The 21,443-nt window shown below is 45.0% G+C and overlaps 1 protein-coding gene across 1 annotated transcript; it reads right to left on the bottom strand.

The window, feature by feature from the left end:
* Positions 1-1,407: 1,407 nt before the first annotated feature.
* LOC142359390 (E3 ubiquitin-protein ligase RBBP6-like) lies at positions 1,408-21,288 on the bottom strand. The gene is made up of 12 exons (XM_075412009.1): positions 21,265-21,288; positions 21,013-21,137; positions 20,112-20,195; positions 14,161-14,197; positions 9,697-9,741; positions 7,511-7,599; positions 7,297-7,393; positions 5,964-6,103; positions 4,880-5,052; positions 4,027-4,130; positions 3,466-3,581; positions 1,408-1,432 (listed from the first exon to the last, which is right to left on the bottom strand). The coding sequence occupies exons 1-12, from the start codon at positions 21,286-21,288 to the stop codon at positions 1,408-1,410; spliced, it is 1,059 nt and encodes a 352-aa protein (XP_075268124.1).
* Between the last annotated feature and the right edge of the window lie 155 nt (positions 21,289-21,443).

The following is a 21,443-nucleotide window of genomic DNA, read 5'->3' as shown; positions in this document are numbered from 1 at the left end:
CGGGCTCATTTGCCCGTCTTTCCCAGCTCTGAGCGCTGCTCTGAGGCAGTGCAGCTCGGGCTGGTGCTGCGCAGGGTTTGGGAAGGACCCCACGGCAGCTCCCGGGGGCTCCCGACGGAGCCCCGCTGCCTGGCACAGGGGCACGGGGCCTCTCTGCGCACGCACAGCTCTGCGAGAGCATCGCCCGTGGGGACAAGGTGCCAGAGCCACCGCGCAGCCACTGCCGGCAGCAGCTCTGTCTGCTGGGCTGTCGACAGCTCCCTGTGCGCTGTGTTCCCAGAGACAGGGGAACCGAGCCGCGGCTGCTGCTGCCTCTGCGCGTTGATCCGTGCTCTCTGACCGTGTCGCTGCAGGTGCTGATTTCCTGCTCCTGGAGGAGCCCCTGTGACTGCCAGGCTCCCGCACTCGGTGTCCACAGTAAAAGGACGTTTTCTCTCTCCTGACTCTGCCTGCGGTGTGATGTTCTGGACGAGCTGGGGGTGTGCATATGCAATACAAATGTCACCAAAGGGCTGAAAAATACAGCTGTACTGAATCTGTGCAGATGGCCTGCTCTGGTATCTGTTGGAGCTGTGAATGACTCTTTGCTATTTTTTTTCCCAGGGACTTTTATTATTTTAATTAATGATTTCAGGGAACTGATCAAGTTTAGCCCTGTTGTTTTTGAACAGCAAAGTCAAGGCTGATTACCAGTGACCTGACATGGCTTGTAATATGCAACACATCTAATTAAAAACATATCAAATCAAGTTTCTTTCTGTTGTATGTTGTTTATTATTTGAAATCATGTCTTAATATTTTTATTAAAGGCAAAAGAAATAAGTTACTTGCTATCACCATCTGAAGTCATTCCATTACTAAGAGTAAGGCCATTCTAAAGTCAGTCAAACTGGAAATAACAGTACTGCTTTCAGTGCCACAGTAAGCCTTCAGATCGCAGGATGGACCTTCTGTGCCTCTGTTAAAACGCTCCCTCTCTCCTCCCCTTCGAGCTGCAGTCCATTTGGCGGGAGACTGGCCTCTAAACCCTGGAGACCTTGACTGTGAAAGCTGTCCTCTGCATGGGCGTGAGCGTGACCTTGAATGTTGAGACCTGTGTGACCTTGACCGAGAGCGATGCTTTAGACTCTTCCCTTTGCCTCTTCTTGGATACGGCGGCGATGGTGAGCGGGAACGAGAGTGGGAACGCCTTAATGATCGAGAGGAGGAGCACGAGCGGGCAGATCTCGACTTGGAGTAGGTATGTGATCTTCTGCAGCAAGGTGAAGTATTATACGGAGACTTGGACCTTAAAAAAAAAGAAAAAAAAAATAGAAGTTCATTCAAAACAGTCACTCTCGACAGTTTTTTTTCCTCCCAAATTCGGTTAGGGTTTATTCTTCCTGTCTATATGCTCACGTCAAAGATTCACGCAGCTGCCGACATAATGCTACTGCAAATTGCAGAACCTGATGACGTGGGAAAGGTTCTGCTCACCAGACAGAACAGCTGCTGCTTGTTAGTGTGAAAACATGCAGGAAGGGTCAGTCTTTTCCACTCCCCTCTGGCGCATGAACTACCACAGCCACTGATTGATTCAAGGTGGTGTATACTGGCCTTACTGGTACGTGAGCACGCACATTTTTAACGACTCCACCACTACTCGCAGTGCAAATCGTTTTTGTTGCAGTGAGATGCAGAAAGAGCAACTCTGAATGGCTACAGTGCAGTATCAAACATCAGGAAAACAGCATTTAGCCTGAAGTCAGTAAAGCTCCATTTTAAAATGCCAGCTCAGTCTGCTGAACTTCACTACTTCTTTGGCAGTCTGTGCGGGACGTAAAATACTTGCACTGCGCTCCTACAGACAGGACTACTTAACCAACACTTCCAGCCAGCTGTCCTAGCAAAATGCTGCACACACCGCTAGCTCTACCCAGGGACAGTGACCGCATTTCAACAAGAGTCGTATCAAAAAGCTTCTCAACTCGGCCTCTCGTACCAGGACTCAGTGCCACTGCTCTCGGAAAGAGACTGACAGCATCGCCAGCAGAGAGCTAGCCAGACTCCTGCCCCAGCGATTTTTGGGGGTAGAAAACGTCAGCTACCCTGAGTTTTTTCTTCACAAGTTTTTCTGTTCTGATTTTTTAAAGAATCATTTCCCATTATTCTGCGTATGCTCATTAGCATCACGCCTCCTGTCAAAGTCCTTCACCAATTCAAGAGATCCTCAAAAAGATTTCCTTGAAATAATCTTACTGCAAGCACAGATCCCCTTTGTTAAAGCCAATTCCAGTTAAGCCATTTAAAAATTAATTACCATCTGTATTCTCCACAACTATCTGTGCACACTTCTGTCACTATAAATCTGCTGTTGCATCAGTTACGTGTTACAGCCTCATTTCACAGGTTACAAGTAGTAATACACCGAATTTCTGTCCATACTCACAGTTCCCAGCCTGGTCTGGCACCTGCTGGGCGAATTGTACCGGCTCTCGTGGGATGACCTTTGGGAGCGGGGAGAGGAAACAGAACAAAATCCCATTCACTTTACCTGAAGATCATTGATAAAAGAAATTCTAAAGTAATACTGACTTACCAGTGGTGGGGATTGATTGCCTTTGGGGGCCCAGGAGACTCGGTAATGCTGCTTGTCTTAGGACAGCAACCTGATAGCCCTTGTGAAAAAATGCAAAGGGGTGGAAAATAAGCTCCACTACAATAGAGGAATCCCTGCATCTCTTGAAATCAACTTACCTCCTCTTCCAACAAACGGCTCACTGACAGAGAGGAAGATTCAGAACGTTCGGTGGCAGTCACCAGAGCAGGAGAAGATACAGCGGTATTGGCAGCACTACAAAAAAAAACAAACAAACAACCAAATTTTTATGATTCACACAGGGTTTTGAAGAGCTACTTGAAATATAAAGTCCAAGGTGTGAAAAGCCTGACTACTGTAAACTGAAAAAAAAAAAAAATCTACACCAGATATTTTCTTAAGCCAGTTGCGCATGAAAGCATTAGAATATGTAAAGCCCCCACGCTGCATCTCCGTTTTGGAAGATGCGATAACAGCAGCTTTCCGAGGAAAGGTTTGTGTGCTAGTTCAGGGGCTGCCTCAGAGCTTCTTTTGGATTGCGATCCTTTGCGTTCAACGGCACAGAGGAGCCTGACAGGCTTTGGACAGAGCGGCTATTTGCATTCCAGGCATCAGGTGGAAAAAGTTCCTCCTTCAGGGTAAACCTGCACTGAAGGACTGAGAAGGGCACCACACAAGCAACACTGCTAAGAAAATTCTTGCATGAGGCACACGTCCAGCATCTCAAAGTGTCCTCTCTCCGAGCAGAAGCGGCAGCCAGAACTCCCACAATTATCTGGACTGGCACTAGTGACACACAAACTGCTAGCGGGGGAGCTCAAGAAGAAGACTCTAACTGCAGCGTTTTGGTGTCTTTTCTGTTCAGGTTGATCTACAGATTTACTTACTGAAAGGGTCCAGGAGGTGCGACAGGCAGCAGTGGTGGTGGCTGCTGCTGCTGCTGCTGAATCTTCTGAAGGAACCTTGTGGTGTAGCCAGCTCCGGTTTTGAAGTTGTTGACAGCCTGGAGGCAGAAGAACATTTACAAAAAGGTAACAGAAAACTTGAGTACATAGACGGACAAAAGCCTCCAGAGAGTAAAATTCCTTGTGTATTCCTGTAAATGCTATCAATCCTAAAATACATCAACAGACAGATAGAGGAACGCATCCCACTAAACACTGATGTTAATCGCTGGTAACCGCGAGTGTCTGCATTTCAGTACTTCAGTGTTAATACCGAGCTGAAAGGGAGGCAATCCTGTTAACCAAAAGCCTGACCTCAATTTGCCAGAGCATCTCTGAAGAGTTGTGAGCTGCTGTAACAACAAACGATGCATTTGAAAAGAACATTTAGCTTTATTCAATTTAGCCTTGCTGAAGGAGCTGTCAATTAATGTTTTCTTCCCTTTCAGCTTTTTGCAGACAGGCTTTGCTTACAAACAGTTTATTTAAAAGTCATCATGTTACCTGGCGTAGGAACTTGTTGGCAGCTAAATCATCAGGAGAAACGCCTGCCTGGTGACACGCTGGGCACGTATGTTCCTCAGATGCCAGCAATGCTGTTCTAATACCTGTGAAAAATTAGAATCATCCAAATAGTTTTTAGCAAAGCTACGGAAATGCTGGGGGTTCTAATCAGCTGTAAAAACACCATACAGTTAATGAGTTACTATGGTCTTCAGTTCAGAGCATGAAGCTATAAAGGTTCCAGAGTGCAGAAGATTTCTAGTACGCAGCAAAGAACTGTACAGTTTTGGTATTTCACTGTTGTCACATCTGAAGATGCAGAGCAGGCTGTGCCTTGATGTTTTGACTGGTCTGTTTTCCCTTGTCTCGTACAGTGAGAAGTCACCCTCCTCAAGGTTAATGAAGAAAACACATCTCAAAAGACCATGAGGAGCTTTGCATTCTGAAGGGTTTAGCTAGCTTTCCCGTGGAGCAGAATGGTCATTAAATGCCCAGTGATCCGTTTGCTGCAGGCTGCAGAAAGTCACCAGAGCTGGCTATGTAACGTTCTACGAGAGAAAGGGCTGCGGACAGACTAAATGCATTGGGTATCTAACGCTGTCAGCACCTGCACAGGTGTGCACTCTTCTCATAGCCGTCCCTCCGCGCGTGAAGAGGATTCAACTGGACAGGTGAAAAGGGGAAGAAGCTTTCTGTCTTTTTTCCCCCTTTGTACAAGAAGAGTCCTTCCCGACTCAGGGTATCCCTAAGTATCAAACAGAACGGGTAACCAAGTAGTTTTGTTATCTCCTCTTTCCGCTTCAGAAGATCAGACGCGATGCACTGAGCTAACAAACAAGGCAGTAACACTCACACTCGTCACAGTAACTGCTGCCGCAGCAGGGAGTAACGGCTGCATCAGTCATTGCGTCTTTGCAGATGAGGCACAGCAGCTCATCCGGAAGGGCATCGGAGGAGGAGGAGGAGGAGGGCAGCTCCTCTGGCACAAAGGGAGGCTTCTCCTTCTTGCCTCGGGCGTAAGCTTCCCTGCGGGAAGGGGAGGGTGGGGGGGGGCAGGGGGTAAGGAAACAGGAAAAAAGTTAAAGGCGGGTAAAGGAAAACTTCTCCAAGCTGTGGATTTTATCAAAGGAAGGTAATAGATGGAATTCTTCTCACTCCACATCAGCCTTCTGAAATGTAGGCATTCAGTTTCAACTACTTTTCTATAGCCACAAGACTAGAAGGGGGAGGGGGAACAATTTTCCTTCTGCAGATCTCTCCCATTTGTTGGATCCACTAAGAAATTAGCTCAGACAAGAAAAATGATTTTTTGACAGCTAGAGAGCAGGTGAAATGAATCCCACCTCTCTTTTTCCAGGGGGTAAGAGTAAATGCAGGCTCACAATAAAGTTAGTCTCCGAGTAATTACATTTTATAAACAAAGGAAGTCTGTGTTACAGCTTCCACCCAAGGAGATCCACGACAGAAAAGCAGAAGTGCTACCAAGTGCTTTTTAAAACAGCCACTCCTGTCAGTACACAGTAGTAGTATTTTCTTAGTTTAGAGCAAGAGGAGAACTTTTGTCTCTTTCACATGTGGGATTTGCTCAAAGTCAGAGGGGGCGGAAACCTCAGTGCAACAGCCACTTGTTAAATTTTGCAAGAAGCCTTTGAAACATAAACCAGAAGCAAAATGAGCTTTCCAAGAGAACGACTCCCACTGTCAACACTACTGAAATGTTTTGCAGAAATACAGAAATGCCATAAGCTGACCCAAGTTCCAGGGGCAGGATCCCGCGATTTTAATACTAGAAAGTATCACAGATTTTAAGGTGAAGATACGACGACAATGCTTCCTCCCTCGTAATCACAGATGCCGGCCAACATGGTTGCATTACCACTCAGACATCTACGCGTGGTTTTTCTCCTTTTGGTCAGTCCACTTAAGGCCATACGTACGCATTAATAATTGGTATTGCGTATTTTCCCGTCTTTGTCAGCATCGCGCCCTTTGTGTTGGGATCTTTCAGCTCAATCAGGAAACTCCTCGGAATTCCTGTGCTCCTTCTCATTCTGGGAGCAGGCACAAAATTTTTGTCCTGTTCAGAAAAGAAATGCAGACATATCTCATCTTAAGGCCCACACTTCAAATGACCATTCAATGTTGATTTGAAGCAGCAAAAGCCTGTAATCCTCTCCTTTCACCTAGCGTAGGGGTTGCTCAGCTAAAATACTTCTTTTCCTAAATGAATATAGCCAGGATGTTCCGAAGGCTTGAGCAGTGGTTTGCACTCAGTCGACATTCTTTGGCTTAACTTCAGGTTCCTTAAGCGTGAAATATCCCTGAGCTCACCATCCACGCAGGGGAGAGACACAAACCCGCTCCTCCTCCAAAGCGCAGCTCAGAGCCAGAGCTCAATTCCGTGCCCTGAATCGGTCACCAGAGAAACTTCTGTTCTCCGTCCCTATACGAGGGCTGGATTCACACCTCACGCGTGTACAGTCAGTGACTAACGTTCAGTGGCATGAAAACTCAAGCAGAGACTTGTGTAATTAAAACACGCAAATATTCAGTGGATGGGGTCAACAGAATCATCTTGGTTTTATACGGAACACTGGAAACCATGAACTGTCATTAAAAAGAGCTCAAACCAGAAAAATTTACAGTAATAGTGAAATAGATAAAAATAGACATGAAAATTAACCAAGAAAGATCTGTGCTCATCTTTAATGTCTATGATCCAGAAGAAAGAAAATTTTGCTTTTATCATTCCAGGTTTCCCTTGAATTTTGAGGAGCTTTGCAACACTGCCCTAGAACCTCTGTACTTCACCCCAAGAGAAACAATTCTTAACAGGAGTCTTCGTGCATTTGCCCTGTGACTGCCAAGGTGAAAATATGAAAACCCGAGCAACACCAGAGGTCCCCTGTGGGATTTCTGGAAGAACAGGGACATATTGTGAGCAGCCCAGACACTCTGAATATGGACTTGATCACTCTGCAGCAGCACAGGCCTCAAGGCCATCGAGAGGCCGGCTGTGGATAAACAGATGCCCCAAGGCCAGCTGCGGGTAAACAGACGTTCTATGAATAGTAACCAATCATAGTCAAGTTCTGCCTATATAATCCGGGTGTTCTATTAATAGACGCTCTATGAATAGTGACCAGTCACAACCGAGTGCTGTACCGAGTGCTGTCCATATAATAAAGATTCTCTGCTAATAAAGGTGACTGTTATGGATCATATTGGTCGAGTCCTCGTTCCCACCGCAACAGTCCCCCACCACCTTACCCCACTTGTCGGGCAGTTCCTTCTATAGTGGCCTGGTTTTCCGTAGTAACGGCAAGGGAACGATGATGGAGGTGGACCCACGGGTCTTTTCATGTAACTGGAGATTTTTGGGGAAAAAAAGAAAAAGGTATGCTATGTCTCTCTTGCTAAAACAAACATCTCTACAACCTTTCCATAATCTCCAAAGAAAAGATTTGGCATTCTCAACACTTACTTGATGGGATCGTACTCCTGGCAAGACTGCACCATCATGGCCTTTATTTTATCCTCTTCGGAAGCATTGGCCGCAGCCAGGTTGGCAGTCTGTTGAGCAGACAGTTATTGGCACACACACTGGAAACACATTTCAGCCCACACAGCAAAGACAACATCACTCATCCCATCCTGCAAAGAACAGCACAGCGCTAGGTGGGGGGCATGAAGACAGCTGCTTCTACAAAAGAGAGTTGTCCTGGAGATGTTCTGGGGAGTCCTCACGCCACAGCATGGTCTTTGTGTACCTGTCAGTCTACTTGACAGGAGCATTCTTGGGCACTCCAGTCCTTAGGCTCTGTTCGGGCCTTACAGAAGGACTTGTGTAACCAATCCAATTCTATTCCGAGTGGACTGAACCTGTGTGTAGAAAAACCTGTAGTATTCAGTGTTTTTAAACCGGTTTTTAAGCCCCAGACTATTTGAAGGAGAAGACATCCACTGCACATTTCACTGAGAAAGACGTATGCAAGTATCCTTATTTCCATTTTATGGCATTGAAAGGACACCCAGCTGAAGAGTCGGGGCAGTTGTTTCTGCTTGATGAAATTCAGCTTCAGACACGGAAGCATTAAAAACAATCAAGTTTTTTAAAGTCACTCAGCAAGACAAAAGATTCTTTTCAGTAGAAATTTGACCAAGCTCCCCCCCTGCTAACTTCTTGAACTACTGTAAGAAAAACCTGCACTTTCTTCCAGTTGATTGTGCCCTTTTAATATACAAATTGTAATAGAGCCTTATGCAGAACTAGATCTTCAAATCAGTGAAGCCAGCTGATTTGTTTTAAAGTCCTCTTTGTTCAAATATCTGAAGGGTGGGTGTCAGGAGGATGGGGCCAAGCTCTTTTCAGTGGTGCCCAGTGACAGGACAAGGGGCAATGGGCACAAACTGAGGCACAGGAAGTTCCGTCTGAACACGAGGAAGAACTTCTTCCCTCCGAGGGTGACGGAGCCCTGGAACAGGCTGCCCAGGGAGGTTGTGGAGTCTCCTTCTCTGGAGATATTCAAGACCCGCCTGGACAAGATCCTGTGCAGCCTTCTCTGGGTGACCCTGCTTCGGCAGGAGGGTTGGACTAGATGAACCACAGAGGTCCCTTCCAACCCCTACTATTCTGTGATTCTGTGATTCCAGATACAAGCAGGCTCTAAGGGAGCGACTGTAAATGGTCTGGACCTTCAAGCACCTATCACTGAGATCAGTCACTCGTGGGTTTGGTTTTATACGCGTTCATTCAGAAAAGTGCCCACTCGTTTCAGCGTTGTATTAAATGGTTGTTTCATACACACAATTTTTTCTGAACAGTAACATAATCCAGACCAACATCTTTGAAATCATTTCCATGAACTCTTACAGAAAACTTTATGGATACCTGACTAATTTGTTGGAACCCAAAGAGTTTCCAGAAGACATCCAAAACCCACAAAATATTTCTAGGAATAGACCACAATTCAAGTATGCCCTTTAATACACAGTAATAATAAACCAGAAAACTTTTGACTGTAACACACTGCCTCCACGCTAAGCTGGTCTGCACTGAAGAGGTCAAGTACGTAACAGTTTTGAGCTGCTTTATCTTATGTTCCTGCACTTTTTGGAAATATTTGCATTTTCCAGAAAGCTGAAATGTGTACACCACTTGGGCAGTGTTTCACATTTTAGAGCCAAACTTCACAGGAGTTTACAGAACCACAGACAGGTTTCGCGACAGCGCTGTTGTCTGTGTTACAGAAACGCCTCTGTTTTGGTTCTTGCAAACCCCACCGAAATGTCCACAACTTACAGGAATTGAATTCTTCGCTGAGAATTGTGGTAGTTTCCAATGCAAAATAATGAAAAGTGTTAGAAACGGTAAACGGCATCTGAGGTTCTTCTTCTTTGTGTCTTGAAGATGAGTAATAGTGCCACATCACGTTGAGTCTGACAAGGTGCTCACCTTCTACCTTCCCAAAGTGGCAGCTTCTCTTTAAAGGACAGTGTCAAAAGATACTCATATTTTAAGATTCAAATAAATATTTTAAACTATTATAAATGAAAGTAATGTTGTGTTCAGATTGAAACAGTGATCCAGCTATAGATCACAGTATAAGATTTAAAAATATGAAGGAAACTCTTTTGATTTTTAAGGATTTGACAAGAATATATATGTACCTTAATAAGCTGGGCCAGAGGAAGAGATGCAGAAGAGTCATCAACCTGTTCACAAAAAATGAAACACATTTTGAAGTTCTACAACCAAAACACAACAATAGTTAACCTCTGCTGTAGTCTGAAAGTCTGCACTATATCCTCTGAGCGTCACTGAAAGAGGCATTTCCAACTTGGTGTGATTTGTACTTGTTCCAAACAAAGTCCAAACCTTTGACAGCCTGAGAGTGCCGATGTGATGAAGGAGAAGAAACTAAAACAACCAAAGCCACTTGAGATCTACTCATTCCTCCAGAATATCTCGGAGAGAGACCCTTGCCAAATGCTCAACACTGCTTAAAAGTCAAAGGAGTAAGGCAGCTGTCAATATTCAGCTAAAAGGGATTTTAAAAAAATTAAGTTTATTTGAGAAGGAAGCGTCACTTCAGGAAACTTTTTTTCAGTGTAGTTTTTAAATGAATCGGTTAATGTCTCATCATTCATAAATGCACAAGGTTAGGCTTCTAAGCACACAGTAGCTGCCTGTCAAAACAAAGTCCAGGCATATCAGCCCTGAGACATGAACGCTGCCCCTCCTGCCAGTAAGTGTAAAAATGCCAAACTCACCGTACCCCACAAAACCCCAATAAAAGCACCAATCCGAAACATTAGCCATAAAAGTAACCCACCACTTTGTCTAGAAAAAACCAAACTGCTCGAAGTGTTGAAATAAATGTGTTTCCCATGACAGAGTAGCCTATAAAAACTGAGAAAACTGATTTCCTGTATTTTATTAGACCACGGGCCATACTGCCCAAATTGGTTTGGAAAGTGTGAGAATTTAATCTTATTCTCCTTGCTGTCAGACCAAAACCAGTTTTTAATGATGATGAAAGCATGGATTCAGAGCACAATCCTGGAATTTTTCTCTCCATTGCAACCACACTCCTCTCTCCCAGATACCTACTGGAGCAGCTGCAGGAATGAAGTCCTCAGGCCGCTTGAGGGCTGCGGTGTTTATTGAGAACTAACATCAAAGTGCAGTTTTTCCAAGGATAACACTTATCTGGTTGTTTTTCCAGGATATTGAATTCCATTATGCCACCAGCAGCAGTACAGCTTACACTGGTAAAACGATGCCAGAAAGACACTCAAATCACATGCAGAACGGCAAAAAGAGACCGTCTTTCCATCTCAAGACTGACCAGAGGATTCGACTTCCCTTCTCTTCAGAACATTTTGTACCTAGTTCTGTTAAAAAGGAAGCCGGATCGTGTATTTTGAAGCTTCACGCTCCACATGACACTGCTTTTTACATGTGGAAAGACAGGCCTATGTTCTCTCACGGAAGCACAACCATTATAATTCTGTGGTTTTTCAGAAGCAAACAAGAAATTAGGAAAGCTCTCTGTTGGAGTCTAGCATTGAACAGTCTCCTCTTGACCAGTAATTGAAACACAGCTGTTCATAAACTATTACCTAGTTTGCGTTTTTTGCCAGGAAGCAGTTGTTATGTGGCCTGCAGGATATGGTCTAATTTCTTAAAGGAGGTAATAGCACTCCTTTCTACTAAACAGTTCTCAAAATCAGAAAATAGGTAACTTGGGTACTATTTACTGTGTTTGTCCAACAGCCATCTTCCAATGATCCCACAATCTTGTGCCTTTTTTCCCTTGAAATTTCTACTATAGTATTTCCTGCCAGTTCCTCCAATCAGTCAAGTAGAAAAAACATCTCTGCGAAAGCTGTATACAACCTTAAGAAAATACTGCAGAAGAATTTGAAAAAAACCCCAAACACCCAAAATCAACAGTCAATATATTAACTCCCATTTCCAACAGAAGGCTAAAAAGGAACTGACATAAAGCGAGTGGGAAGGGGCACAGAAAATAGGAGGAAAAGGCTAACCTCACTGCTGGAGGGCTACATTTAGATTACAGTGCTTTCCTAAAACCTGATAGCCTGACTGCACTCAAACTTCAGCCAGGAAGGATCACCGTTGTGCTTGACAAGCGCTCAGACAATGGCCAGGACTCTCTGCATTTCTGCAGCCTCTGAGGACAAATACCACCTCGAGATCCTCGCAGTCTGAAATAGGAACACTAAATCAACAAGTATCCACTTCCTCGCTCTGGCTGTAGTAACAGTGGGACAGCAGCGCACATTTGGAAGTGTAGAATGATAGCTAACAGAAGAGCAAGACAAGGAAGAAATGTTCAAAGTATAAGTTCTTGTGCATGCTCTTCTAAAAAACATCGTAACTCCTTTTAATTTTGCTGCTTTACTGTTCTACAGTAATTGACAAGCTGTCCAGTGACTTCTTCCTACCACACTAAGATGCAGGTTCTCCTTGGAAATGTGTACAGAAATATGTGTATTAAAAACAAACAAACAAACAAAAACCCCAAACCCCACACTTTAGACTAAGACCTGAGCTAACTTTAAGAATAAAGCTAGTTGTGTCTCCAGCACTAGCAGCACCTGAGGCTGCAGCGCTTTTACAGTGCAAGAGGGAGAGGGGACTTGTAAAGAGAGACGCACGGCTTGCACCTTGGCTTGACAACCCAAATCAGGGACAGTCAGAGCGAACAAGAAGGGCATGGTTTTGCTTTGTCCTTCACTACCTTTCATTAGTTCTATCTCACACTAAGTCTTCTCTCCCGCTCCAGGATTGTTTGGTTGTTTTTTTGTTGTTTTTTTCTGAGACGTCTCTGTTAGCTTATGGGAAAATGCTCCTTCGAAAGGTAATACGGACATGCCAGGGAACACGCGAGGCTAAAAGAATGTGAACTTTATTTATGAGCTTGGGACTTGTCTTTATAGGCATGGCAGTAAACAAAGAGAAAAATACTGTTTTCAAGAAATAAAACCCCATCTGAATTATATCAAATACCATAAACGTGGTTTATGTAAATGCATGAAATTAACTACGAGGGCCAGTTCAACTTACTCAAAGTCACAATAGAGAGGCACTGATTTCCAAAAAGGAATTTGAACCCACCAGTGGTAGAATTGCAGAAGTCAGGTTTAGACTTGGTGTTTTTAGACCTACATACAAAAAGTTTTCCATATGAAGTTGATTGCATACCATTGCAAGGAAATCAGAGGCTGTATTCTTCAGAGAACATAGACCCAGAGTTCATGAGTTTCTGATTTAAATTATCCTAACAGCTAATCAAGTGATCAGATCCAGTGATCCAGGGTTAGTGTAATGCCTCACATGATTCTAGTGAAGAAAAAGCAGTCATACTTCAAATAAAGATGAAAAATACAAATCACCACATAGTAAGTTTTTTACCATAAGGGCTGTTTTGACATGCATAGTTACACATAGTCGTCGAGCCAAATGGCAAATCAAGGTCTAGACCATTACCAGTTCGATATTTCCTTGTGTTACTTGTTTCTATTTCAGCAGCAGAACGACAGTGCTTTGAAACCTGAAGAGCAATGCTGCCCCTTTTCCAAATATATCTTCAAAGCGGTGGCATACTAAAGAAAGGCTGAACCTTTGGGAAATTAAAGCAGCGTCCAACCCTGAAGTCACCCACACCCAAAAACGGACAGCAGGCAGAAGTTAGGAAAAAGGACAGGGCTCTTACCCACAAAAGCACCAGGCTCTAACCTGCTGCCAGAATTTGTACATTCTGCTTTATATGCTTTCATTTGCAGGCAAACTGTGAAACTAAACTGCTTCATCAGATAAAGTGGAAAGATTAGATGCAGAACGTGATAATCCCATTTACATTCACGCCAATCTATGAAAGACATTGATGTACTCAGCGGGGCCCAAACAATATCATTTCAATTACACAGGCTTAAGAACAAATACCCACTTTTTAAGGACGTGAAAAGAAATCATTTAGCTGCAAGAACTGGCCTCAAAACATATCAGGTAAGTTGGGGTTTGTATTTGTTTGAACCCCCAAGGTAGAAGTAAGAAACAGGACACCAGGTTTAACAATAATAGGTTCTCCATGGTTTTTGATAACATTGTCAAAAAACATTAGGCAAAAAAAAAGTATTTAAAAACAAAAGCTAAGTGATACAACATGAAAATGGAAAAAAATACACTCCAAACAATTCTTCTTGCAAGAAACAAAAAGCACACAACAAGCTATGCAAGCGTTCATTTAACCAGCTACAGACAGACAGGTGTAGAACATGGCACCACGCTCAGCTGTGCAAACCTCGAACCTATGTGATCTAAAAATGATCCTGCATTATCTGTGCAACACAAAATCATACAGGAAGTATTCCAGCATATTCAATATGAAATACAATGCATCAGTAGGCACAAATACCAATATTCACATTAGAACTGTGCCAGTGATGGCATTCCTCAGCTTTTACTATGCTGAATCGAATACAGTGCATTTACAGCATATACCATGTTTTAAGGCAATGTGTGGAAAATTAGCACAAGGCTACACCGTTTAGAATTAAATGCAGTTTTACAGAAAAAAAGTGTGAGATTGGTTTTTTACGTACTGCTTTTGATGTTCCACTCCCTGGCTCAGTTTGACTTCTGGAAGAAGAAATAAAGGTGATCAGAAGTTAAAATAAAGCACTTGTACCCAGCTTAAAGCAGTGAAAGCAGATTACAGAACCTGAAAACCAAAACAATGTGTTCTGATAGTCTAGTGAATGTCGAAATGTATTTGTATCCAGAAACTGGTCTCTCTTGGGACATGCAGCGCAACTAAAACAAAACCCCTAAGTCACATGTCTACTTCATCACAAATTACTCTAAGAGTTCTAAACTTCTTGTTTGCACGGGTCACCAGCTGGCAAGCCTTGGTCTTTCCTCTATAGGCTCGTGTGCAAAAATACCCAGATTTGGGGCGTAAGAACACTTGCCATATCCCACCCCCCTCCCCCAAATGCAAGAACTAGTCAAACACTGAGAATCAGACTCTTTGGAGGATGGAGCAGATGGTAAGTTTACACTACAATGCAAATGCCTCTCTCTCTCTACTACAAAAGCAGTAAAAGCAAACACAGAGAATAAGGAATCTCTCCACACAGAGGAAACGGGATCTACAGCTTGGGTCTCAGAACAATCAAGCCCAAGAACAAACCCAACAGCATCATCTTAAAAGTTACCATTGTTGGAGTTTGAACCCCATGTCCCAGCAGGCCTAAAAATGTCTGTCTGCTTTGGTGGACACAGGTTAAAATCCACCTCATTCCACCAAAACCTAACAGCAGCTTTAGCAGGAGAGGTACAACCTGAACGCCTCTGTGAACTGACGTCCATAAACCAAGTTAACACCCTGAAACCCCTAACCGAGCAGGCAATGCTTTACAGATACCTACGCAGCATGTGTTTTGCTGATAGCTCTGAGTCCTCTGGCAGGGATTCTTCTGACAATAACTGATGAGTTCTTCGGAATCAGGGCATTATCGTCAGTGTATTCTGAAAAAAACATGAATTCAGAAAAAAAACCTTTGTGAATTCATAGGAATGTATATTCGTATGTAATTACATAGCACTTCAGAGAATACCTTTACAGCTATGAAAGCAACATTTTATATGTAACATCACGCTTTTGTTGTCTCAAACACACTAACAGTACATTTCAAGTAATCTTTGGGTTTGATCATCAAACACAAGCAGCAAAATCTTTTTCTTTTTTTTAAAAGTAGTTTCAATGCCAACAACAAAAGGGTCTCAGAGGTCACAAAAAGAGAGTCTGCTAATGCATGAAGTTCTTTCCTGATGGAGATTCAGTTGCTTTTGCTTCTGGTAGGCTACAAAACCAGTAGATCTTTGGAGAAAAACAAGGTCTCCCCTGCAGAAACCAGATTGTAACATCTGACTGGCTTGCCCTGCAACAAAACAGGCGCTTGGCTAAAGCATGAAGCTCTGTGCCATTGCCTTCCAAGGTGTTCACTAAAAGTGATTTCCTTCTGCTGCCAGTGCTCAGGACTGACAGAACAGAGAGGAGAGCCTGCCAACTCTGCTTCTGCGAGCTTAATCCGTCAACAGCCACACTTATCAGCTGGGCAGTGCTTCACATTTCAACGGAAACTGTTGGGGTTTAACGCAGCAGCCAGCAACGAGGTCCCGACAGCCGCTCGCTCACTCCTCCCCTTCCCCCCCAGTGTGATGGGGAGCAGAAATGGACAGAAGGGGAAACTCAGGGGCTGAGATAAAGACAGTTTAATAAGACAACAAAGGAAATACTACAGCTACTACTGCTACTGAATATGCAAAACAAACTCTATACAATACAATGTTCCCACCACCTAATGACCGATTCCCAGCCAGTTCCCCAGCAGCGATCACAGAACCTGGAACTTGCAGATTTCATGAATTTTGCAAAATTCCTGCTGAAGACCAAACTCCTGCAAAAGTTCGAACTCCCAGACAGGAGAGGATGCCAACTCATAGAAAAGCGAATTAAAGAAAAAGGATGCCTACCCCCCTGCTAGCCACCCTTACAAATTGAGCGTGCCATCCCTGGCATGGAATATTTCCGCTGCCCAGCTTGGGCTGGCTGTGCTCCCTCCCAGCTCCTGCGCACCTGCTTGTCAGCTGAGCATGGGAGACTGGAAAAGTCCCTGACTTCATAGCAATGACTGAAAACATCCGCATTGTCAGCACTGTTCTCCTACTAAATCCAAAGCACAGCAGCTACTGGGAGGAAGATTAACTCTATCCAAGCTAAAACCAGGACAGTAATGAAACTGCAGTGCTAGGATTTGAATCACAGAGGCTTTTTTTTGTTGGGGCTTTTTTCAGCTTGCTTTCACAAGGAAGGCAGAATTGGCTCAAAGTAAAGCTGTCTCTCCCCTCTTAAGCTAATCGTCTAGTTTGAATTAACCAAAGGGATGTGAATTCTTTCGATTCACTTTTCGCAGAGCAGAGACACTCAAACTAAATCACTTACAAAGACAGGCTTTAACAGCCTTTCGAAAACAGAGTGTGCCTGAAGCTCTCCATGCTTTGCCTTGGCTTTCACCACGCTAGTCTTCTGCAGAGGAGGGAAGCCTTGTGACCTTTTATATAAAGCCCAAACAAAAAAAAAACACTACCTGTGACACTTCGACTGAATAAGCTTAAAATGCAAAGGCCTCTCCACGAGAACAGTGTTTATCTTGTTCTTACACAAGCTGGATAAGATTAAATCTTCTAAAGCACTGTCAGCAGCCATTCCCTGTAATCTGCCGACGGTCTTCAATATCAAAAGCCCTTACCCTGACAGACGAATCGGAACGATACTCTGAAAACCAAAGATGATGTATGTCTAGTCAAGCTCCGTCAGGGTGGTTTTACTCAGTGATCACACACAGAACAGGAATATTTCACAATTTACACTCCATTTTTCAGCATATTATTCCTACAGGCAGGAACCTCTCTCAGACCAAAACATACCTATCAGAAGACAGTATTTCAACAACGAAATGAAAATTTTACTTCTATTTCCAAATGATGGAATCCTTCTTCAGAAAACTGGGAAATCTTTGAGACAAAACTAATTTCTGATCTTAACCCCTACGGAGCCGAACAGCAAGCTTCCTCGGGACTTTGGAGCAGTTTCAAATCATAGGAGAAAGGACTACTAATGACAAAAACAGAAGCTTTTACAGAAGTGCTAGCCTGAAGCCAACAGCTGGAGCTCTTCTCAAAAGGAAAATCTCACCACCACACAGCCACTGTCAAGAAAGGCCTGCCCTGGGGCTGTGTGATGGAGCAGGAGCTCAAACAGCTGTCGGGCCCAGACAAACCACTGCCAGGAGATAGTGCCAGCTGCAGTTCTCAAAGCCCAAAGCAGCTGCTTCTACCTGCTGAACGGAGTCACACAGAGCACTCCTTTTGGTCCACACCACAAACCACTGGACTGAGATTCCAGAGACGGAGGATAAGCAACAGCGGCTCCACAAAAAGACAGGAGTTTGCTGTGCCTGTGCCGGACTGAGGATGGTGGTTGTTCTGCGGATGACTACAAAGGGTAGCACCTCTCCGAGAAAGAGACTGAATATATGAGGATAGCTGGATATGACTAAATATTTTAAAGCACTGTCAGCAGCCATTCCTTGTAATCTGCCTACTGGCATCTCCCAGCAGGAACCTGTTCCCCGAGGGCAGCAGCATCCCCTGGCAGAGACTTGGCAACTCCCAGGACCTACAAAGTAGCGTCCCTCGGCCTCACCACACACCTCAACCTCTGCAAAGTGAGCAGTGACCTCCTGCGCAACAAGGCGACTTTTCACACGTGTCCAAGCAGAGCTCCAACAGAAATACTCAGCAAGCTGGAGGTAACAACATGGGTGATTCCTACTCCCTTTGAGCACAAAACTTGTTTTACTGCCAGTGACGGACAGTGAGTGGCTACTGGGCTTTTCTCAATCTGACCTGAGATTAAAACTAAGGATTCAATTCAGCAAGCTTGCAAAAGCAAAGGAAGATTTGGATGTTATAGTAAAGTCAGGAGCAGAAGAGACAGAACAGTCAGGAAAGAAGTATTTCAAGGAACGAGTGGAGGCAGGCAAGTTAACAGCTACTTTGACTGCTGCCTCATGATGACTTAGAAAGCTTAAATTAACAACTGCATTAGTATCCACAACCTTCTTCCTGCAAAAAAGTACAAACAACTCAAGCCACGCTCTGAAATTTATACTGCTTCACATTTAATGCACCACTTAAAAATTCCATTTTTCAATTCACCTATAATTCTAAAAATCTGCTAGTTTTAATAATTTGGGTCATATATACGGTATAAACAGGTTACTGAAAAAAGTTCCTACTTTCTTTTATGGCCTGCTTTAATCCACCATTTTGATGCTGACAGCATTGCAAAGGCATCTCTCTGAGCACTGTCTAGAGAAGTATTTTCACTCCGATAAAGGACAGAAGCTCAGCAGAAGTCATCAGAAGGCAAGCCTACATGCGAAACGACAAAGAAAAGCCTTTATTAGGCTTGGATGTCTTGCTCACCAGCTGTTACGTGACTGGGGAAGCGATCTGCAGAGTAAGAGATCAAAATGACTGCTGACATGCCAGACTGCCTCGACCAGAAAACAGGGTACTTCCCAAGAACACATTTTCTCCCTGCTGCTTAAAAATATGCTTTCTCCTCATCTCATTTTTCAACTCTGTTCTAATCAGCACCACTTGCACACTTTGTGACAAACCAGTCCTCTGTGTCGCTGGCACTGCCTCGAAACATCCTGATTAATAGACTGGACTGCTATTTCTGCATTTTCAGCTTCCACCAAAAGAGGATCCCAACCACAGTTGGTATCTCATCCTTGCTTGAATTAGCTAGTGCAGTAGGCCAGATGCTTCATGGAACTTTGATTTGCATTATGATTATACAGTACTGTGCTCCAAAAGAGCACCTGCATTGCTTTGAAAGGATGAGTCAATAAAATCTAACATACTTTCAGTCATTAATCTGATTACACAGACTGCCTGATGCCTTAATGCCTTATTGGCATGGCTTGCCACTTCAGCGTGTGACTGGGAAAGCGAAAGCCGAGCTGGACACCCCGTGGTAATGAACTAAAAGACACCTGCCCTAAGCCCCTGGCCAAGGGACACTGACCTCGCTGACCGCACAGCCCCGAGAGGTCCCAGCCCTGCTGGGGACAGAGCCCGAGCAGCTCCTTCCCAGACAGACCTTGCATGGGCTCCACTGAAACATCATGGTTTTGGAATGGGCACACGGCTTACCCTCAGTTCACCCAGGGAAACGGGGAACTCCAAACCCTTTAGGAAGGCTCCACACAGCAATGCTGCCTGGCAGCCCAGGAATTAATTGCACGCTGAGGCGTAACCAAAGAAATCCCCCACACTAGCACATCAACAAAACGGCACGGGGAAGGGCAAGCCTTAAAAGCTGCTGAAGTGTCTGCTCTGAAATGCTCAGTTTGCGCAGTCTTGAAGACAGCAGCTGTGAGGCCAAATGGTTTCACTCAGAGTTAGCACGAGGTTTTCTGAAGACATCACATCGTGGCACTACTACAGCTCTCAAGTGCGTGCTGCAACACTGAACTCCAGCAACGGCTGACTTCAAGAGACAGTCTGCCAAGAGCACTGTTCTTCCCTAAAACTATTCATCTAAGGCCAGTTCAGATGCCCATTTTGGTGTTACAGTTTGTTGATTTTGCCTGATAAGCAGAACAGCACATTCTCCAAGTGTTCTGAGTCAGAATGTTACAGAAACCTGAGTCACGGAGTTTGCAGTTCTTCCACAATAATGTGAAAACATCTGTTATAAAAGACAGGTCATGAAATTCACATCAAATTTAATAGAGGCAAGTTAAAATGCATCATTCCTGAGAACAGGCTTTTGGAAGGGAATTCTGCCTTTACAGAACACGCGTCTATAGGAAGCAGGGAAGAGGGCACGCCAAACCCCCACACCCCCACTTTTTAAAACAGGTCCTGATTATCCCCACAGATATCCTCCCAAACCTTTTTAGCATTTTACCTAGAAGAATTCCAGGACACCAAAGCTTCTGTGAGCGCTAAATGTCGCCCATCAACCACATATTCCTCCATGCCTAGCTCTGCTCTAAAGCACGGATCCAAAGGCCGTCGTCAGAACAGCAACCCCAAACAAACAGCTCTGTGAGGCCTCAACACAAGTCACAGCTACCGGTCGTGGCTGAATGGCATTACCGCTGCCCACCCCACGTATCCCCGGTGCCGCTGGCCCTCCTGATCCCCCACACGCTGGCGGGACGAGCCCCAGGCTGACTCATGCTACGCTGAGTTGAGCTGCAAAGAGCAGAGCGGGGCTCCCGCAGGCTGCAGCCCCATGCGGTGGTCTGCAACTCCACCAGCCGGGCGGTCCCCGAGGCCCCGTGCCCGCCGCCCCACTCACCTTCTTTGCTCTGGGCGTCGGTGATCTGCAGGTCGCAGTTGGATGCCTTCAGCTGCTCGCGGCCCATGATCTGGCGCTTGAGGTCATGCAGGGACATGTGGAGGCCGTGGAAGCTGATGGTATCAAAGTTCAGTTTGGCAGAGAACTTGTAGTGCACGCCAGGCATGGCTGGGGCCAGGCGGTGCCTGCTCCGCGATGGCGTCTGCTGGTGGGCGGGAGGACGATGGGGAGAGGCCTCCGCGGCCCCGGCTCAGCCTTGGCTCCCTCTCGTGCACCCAGCGCTGCCAGGCACGACCGCTGGCGACGGCACCAACAGAACCCCTGCCTCATGGTTCCAGTGAGGGGTTTCCCGGCCGACAGCCGCAAGCACGTCACTGTGCACGCAATGGCACACGGCAACCACCCCCCGCGCCTCATGTGACCCAGCACATTGTGACAAAAGGCCCCGTCACACGGGCGGGGAGTCCCGCCCTCTTCCTCCTAACACCTCTGAGAGCCATATTACCTAAATATAATAAAAAAGGCTTGTTGTAGTCTGGCAGGGCTAACGAGGGAGCTTCCACGACTGCTGGGTTTACATCTTTCAATGCCTTTTGGGCTGCCAGAGTCCGGAAACCCTCCGCATTTCCTCTTTAACCAAGGGATAGAGGTTTTTGCTCTTTGTGTCTGTTTGTTTCTCCTGTTAATGGGGATTTGGAAGCCTAGGTTTTCACGTGGTAGCCTGGCTTATAAGCCTGTGGCGGAATACGGATTATACGTATTCATTCCAGAAGTCGGCCATAGCCACAGTCCAAACTCCAGCAGCAGAGGCAAACAAGCCTGGCTGTTGGATATGCACCAAAGCCCACCCTCTACCAGAAACCACCTCTCCTTGCTATCTGTCCCCTTAAAGTCTCAGTGGGACCAGGACAGGTACTGCATTATGAATCTTCACTG

Source organism: Opisthocomus hoazin, unplaced genomic scaffold (genome assembly GCF_030867145.1).
Source record: "Opisthocomus hoazin isolate bOpiHoa1 unplaced genomic scaffold, bOpiHoa1.hap1 HAP1_SCAFFOLD_90, whole genome shotgun sequence".
Classification (NCBI taxonomy): Eukaryota; Metazoa; Chordata; class Aves; order Opisthocomiformes; family Opisthocomidae; genus Opisthocomus; species Opisthocomus hoazin.
Note: the sequence above shows the minus strand (reverse complement) of the source record. Positions and strands in the feature narration are given on the sequence as shown.

What these genes read in the sequence shown, in the direction of transcription:
- LOC142359390 (XM_075412009.1), bottom strand. Translation starts at nt 21,288, where the DNA reads ATGGCCGACTTCTGGAATGAATAC. An exon ending in CAGGAGTACGATCCCATCAA is followed by an intron (nt 7,394 to 7,510) that starts GTAAGTGTTGAG and finishes AAAAATCTCCAG; the next exon opens with TTACATGAAAAGACCCGTGG. An exon ending in CCAACAAGTTCCTACGCCAG is followed by an intron (nt 3,582 to 4,026) that starts GTAACATGATGA and finishes TTCTGCCTCCAG; the next exon opens with GCTGTCAACAACTTCAAAAC.